The 5,196-nt window shown below is 33.7% G+C and overlaps 1 protein-coding gene across 5 annotated transcripts in view; it reads left to right on the forward strand.

Moving 5' to 3' along the window:
- The window catches only part of STAG2 (stromal antigen 2), a 171,303-nt gene that overhangs the window by 100,553 nt on the left and 65,554 nt on the right, over positions 1-5,196 (forward strand). For all 5 annotated transcript variants that reach the window (XM_023508121.1, XM_003801894.2, XM_023508120.1 and 2 more), the window contains 2 exons: positions 1,008-1,084; positions 3,295-3,499. In XM_023508121.1, coding sequence (XP_023363889.1) covers positions 1,008-1,084; positions 3,295-3,499 — 282 coding nt within the window. The remainder of the gene's footprint in view (positions 1-1,007; positions 1,085-3,294; positions 3,500-5,196) is intronic.

A 5,196-nucleotide genomic window follows, 5' to 3' on the forward strand; every position in this document is an offset into this window, starting at 1 on the left:
CCAGTAATTAGACTGGGAAGCAAATAGATAATCTAGCAATAAAAGTTTTAAGAATCCATTTTTTACATTTAATCTTACTTTTCTTCCCTCTCCCAGCTTTTTTGGTAAATATGATGCCCCATCAGTGGAAGCTCATGTACATCTTCTTTCTACATTGTTTCCTAACGTAATTTTTTCTAGAAATTGTTTTTTTGATGTTACATCTCCACCTGACTTAGTTTTCACTAAATGTACACCTTTTTTCTGCCCCCCTCCCATCTTCTTTTAAGATTCTAAAGCTCCTTATCAAATTGTTTCTCTTTGAAATAGTTCTTGATTTCCTAAGTTAGTAGTTTGTGTTGGGGGGAAGATGGTCCGAGTTATGGTATTTGTTGGCATTGACACTCATAAGGGCATTTATTATGTACTATATTTACTATTTCTTTTTCTTTATATTTTTATTATTATTAATTTTTACCTCCTAACTAGAATTATAGGCTTCAAAGTGGAGAGGAACTACTTACTATTTAGGCTTATTTACATCCCTTTTAGAGGATATTAGGGTACAGTTGCCTTACACACAGCAGCACTTAATAAGGAAGCCTTACTAAAGTAAACTTAAACTCTTTTACTCTTTTCCCTATCTTCAGGTTCATCATCAAGGTTTTAAATGTTATCCTGGATGCTGTATCATCCTTGGTGACACATATTTTATGTTAACAGGGCAAAGGCAGTATAAATATTACAGCACAAGTAATGCAAGTCAGGCAGATATGGCAAAAGTTAATTTTGGTAGGAATAATGATATCTTTTGGAAGTGTAGGACTGTTTTCTTGTGCCTGTTGAGAGTAGCATTTGTTTGTGCTTTTATTTCTAGATTTGAGTATCCCAGTAAGATCAGGGTTTAAGAATTATTACTTTATTGAATGACTATAGACTTCTTTGTTAGCATTATAGACTGATTTAGAAGTTCTCTTTACTTTTTTCATCACACCATGCATTAACTTCTAATACTTAACAAATTTCAGGAGTTGTCACAGCAGAAATGTTTAGACATATGCAGAACTCTGAGATAATTCGAAAAATGACTGAAGAATTTGATGAGGTAACTTATTACCCTGTGTTTTAATAATTTTATGCATGTTTATTTTACTTATTCTTAAAAGTATTCCTGAATTCTGAGTATTAGTGTTGTGGGTAAGAGCTTTAGCATTAGGTTTAATCAAATGATGGCTATATGATCTTGGGCAAGTTGTTTTAGCATCAGTTTCATCATGTGTAAAATGGGGACAATAATACTTTTCTCATAAGGCTGTTATGTAACAATTGAAATGAGTAATGTTTAAAAATTGCTCAGCATTTTATAGTTCCTTAACACAGCTAGAATTTATTAATTGGCAGATGCTATTACTATCAAACATTAAAATTTCAAGGAAGAATATAATTTAGAATTTAAGAACATATCCTGAAATCTTGTAAAAGGAAGATTTGTATATTATTGGGGTGCCAGGAGGCTTAGGCAATGGAATATATAAGTTATTTTATAGTTAAAGCCTCTTTTATGTTTTAACTATGAGTAATGAGAACAAAAAATATTAAGTAGTACTTTAGACTGGGTTGATTTCTTCATAGTTCCTTTTGCTCTCTAGGGCTGATTGAATTGATACTTTATCACAGTGATCTCTTTGAAGTACATTTTCCAATAAATACTTATGTAGATTTGCTAGAAGATACACAGGCCTTCAGGAAAGAGATTTCTGTTTATTTGGTTCACAGCTGTATTCCAGCACCAGTAGTTTTATTCTTTCAAACCTTTTTCACAGTGAGTTGTCAAGAAGAAAAAACTCATCTCATTTGAGTTTTATTTGGTCATTTTTTTCTTGCTTAAACTGATGAAAGAGCTTTCAACTATTGTTCTAAAAGATAGATGCATTGTTAAAATGACTTTGAATGTTACTAAGTACTATTAATCAGTCCCCAAGTAGTTGAGAGTTAATTGTGAATAATGGTTTTTTTTAACTTTTTCATATTAAATGTTTTGCTGAGAACCTTCTTACTAAAAAGAAACAATTATTTGAGATAATTATCCTGAAATATGATTTGAAATGTCAGCAAACCAAGTTCCTAACAATTAGCATAATATACATATATTTTCACTATAGTCACTAAATGGAGCTAATGAGAAATACAAAGAAAGCTTTTTTGTGAAATATTAGGACCCCTTTCTCAGATGAGATACAGTTCAATTTATATATGGAGAGATTAAAACAAATGTTCTAATGGCAACAGTTAATTGTTAAAAATTTACTGAACTGAAGTGATAAAATTACTTCATATCTTTAGGGTACTCCTGTCAGAAACCTCTTACTTTTAGAGATTCTATATGGTATTATTGGTCTCTTGTTTTATTTTCAAGGACTTGGTTTTTAATAATTTGTGGAAAATCTCAATTTAACCTGAGTTTGGAGAATGCACTATCATTGCACAAAGTAAAAGTTTGAGTACTAGTCTTTTTTTTTTTTTTTTGAGACAGAGTTTTATCTGTGTTGCCTTGGGTAAAGTGCTGTGGCGTCACAGCAACCTGAAATTCATGGGCTTACGCAATTCTCTTGTCTTAGCCTCCCAAGTAGCTGGGACTACAGGCACTTGCCACAACGCCCAGCTGTTTTCTTGTTGCAGTTGTCATTGTTGTTTAGCTGGCCGGGGCTAGGCTAAAACCTCAAACCCGCCAGCCTTGGTGCATGTGGCTGGCACCATAACCACTGTCATACTAGCTACATTTCTGTTTTCTTTAAAAGTGTATCTTGATTGTTTATGTCTGTTAACTATTTGATGTCATGAAGTTAATGAAAACATAGTCTGTAATCTTCTGTTGATTCATAGATCATATATCACTTCATTAAATTAGCTGAAAATACGGTTTTATCATTTCAAATCCATTTGAAAATATATTTTAGTTTGGTTTTCATTTGCTTTTGTTTTAAAGTAGTTTAATACATGTATCTATTTATCTGAAAAGTGTTTTGCTTGATGAAGGAGCCTTTTTCAATTCTTAACCTCTGAGTAATTGGTATATATTTTCATTGATTAGAATGAATTCACTAAATCTATTGTGGTCTTAAATAAAAGAGGAGAACTTTTCAGAGGTACCCATACCTTTGCCTCTTATTACCTTGCCTGCATTTAGTATTTATTCAAGAAGAAAGGTAAGGTAAAGGAATCTTTCTACATTTCTTTGCCTTGGGTATTTTGAAATCAGTGAAATTTTAAGTCATGAATTTTAAATGAAATTGCTGTTTTAAATTTTTGTTCTAGGATAGTGGAGATTATCCACTTACTATGGCTGGTCCTCAGTGGAAGAAGTTCAAATCCAGTTTTTGTGAATTCATTGGCGTATTAGTACGACAGTGTCAATATAGCATCATATATGATGAATACATGATGGATACAGTCATTTCACTTCTTACAGGATTGTCTGATTCACAAGTCAGAGCATTTCGACATACAAGCACCCTGGCAGGTCAGTATTTAGCAAAAATTTCTATATATTATCTTAGGCTAGAGATGAAAAAAATTCTTATTAAAAGAGAAAGGAAATAATAGTGACACAAGTTAACTTTATTTATGAAGTAACCCCTAACAGGACACTTCTATCAACCCCAACCCTCCTGTGAATTACTGGAATGGTATTTTCAGTGTTGAATCTGTGAAGTTATACTATAACTAGAACATATTGATTTCCTTGTGGTAAATGTATTTGAATACTATGACACAATAATAAGGGAAAAGGTGTGTGTTGGGTCCTTGGAAGATAAATTATCAGGGAAGATATTGACAGCAAATTTGGGGGAGACTGTCACAGTCATTTTAGTTGTGTAATCCTGGTGACTCTAGAGTTTGTCTTTAATATGTATACCCTCTCTAGGGTATGATGGCCCCCAGTGAACAGTGCTTACTCTTTTAATCACACAACAAAAAGTTGATTTTTCTGGAGGCAGTGTATCACTATGTTGCCCTTCAGTAGGGTGCTGTGGCTTCGCAGCTCACAGCAACCTCAAACTCTTGGGCTTAAGAGATTCTTTTGCTGCAGCCTCCCAAGTAGTTGGGACTACATCACCCACCACAACACCCAGCTTTTCTTTTGGAGGGGGGTTTGTAGTTGTCATTATTGTTTAGCAGGCCCAGGCTGGGCTCAAACCCACCAGCCTTGGTGTATGTGGCCGGCGACCTACTCATTAAGCCAAAAAAGTTGATTTTTCTTATATTTTGGGTAAGTTTAGGCCAGGGCAATTTTTTTCCAATCTTCACATTTTATTTATTTATTTTTAAAATGTTCATATGGTTTTATTTTTTATTTTATTTATTATTTTTTTTTTTGCAGTTTTTGGCCGGGGGTGGATTTGAACCTGCCGCCTCCAGCATATAGGGCCAGAGCCCTACTCCTTTGAGCCATAGGCGCCACCCTATTTATTTATTTTTTTGAGACAGAGTCTCACTATGTCACCCTGGGTAGAGTGCCATGGCGTCACAGCTCAGCAACCTCAAACTCTTGAGCTTAAGCGACTCTCTTGCCTCAGCCTCCCAAATACCTGGGACTACAAGCACACGCTAAAATGCCCAACTATTTTCTGTTGTTATTGTTGTTGTTGTAGTTGTCATTGTTTGGCAGGCCCAGGCCAGTTTTGAACCTGCCAGCCCTGGTGTATGTGGCTGCTGCCCTAACCATTGAGCTACAGGCGAGCCATATCTTTATATTTTAGTAAAAGGAGTTAATGTTTTTACGTCTCATAAAATCTTTTGTACTAAAGGTAAAGTTGCTGATACACCGTTAGTGAATATGTGCTTTTTGATTTGAATTTGAATAAATCAAGTAGGTTTTGTTATTAGTCTTCTAAGCCTTAGTGGTATTCTGATTTCTAAAGCAAAAAGTTTTTCATTCTCTGTGTGAAGTTTTTTTCCTTTAGAATATTTTCTCACAGAATTAAAGCTGTGATTAAAGATATATTTCTAAATCTTCCATTATTAAAAATAAAATGCAGATGGTTTCTCATATAGGTTCACTATTTTTGCTTTCAGATTTGAAATCATATGAATGTGATCTTGTTCTGTGTAATTAATGTGGTGTTTAGTATCAAGAATTTGATGGCTAAAGTAAATTAAAACAAGTATAATGATGCCACGTAGATAAATTTTATTTATTTACTTATTTATTTGAGA

This window comes from Otolemur garnettii, unplaced genomic scaffold (assembly GCF_000181295.1).
Source record: "Otolemur garnettii isolate 467f Iridium unplaced genomic scaffold, OtoGar3 scaffold00224, whole genome shotgun sequence".
In the NCBI taxonomy this organism is placed as follows: domain Eukaryota; kingdom Metazoa; phylum Chordata; class Mammalia; order Primates; family Galagidae; genus Otolemur; species Otolemur garnettii.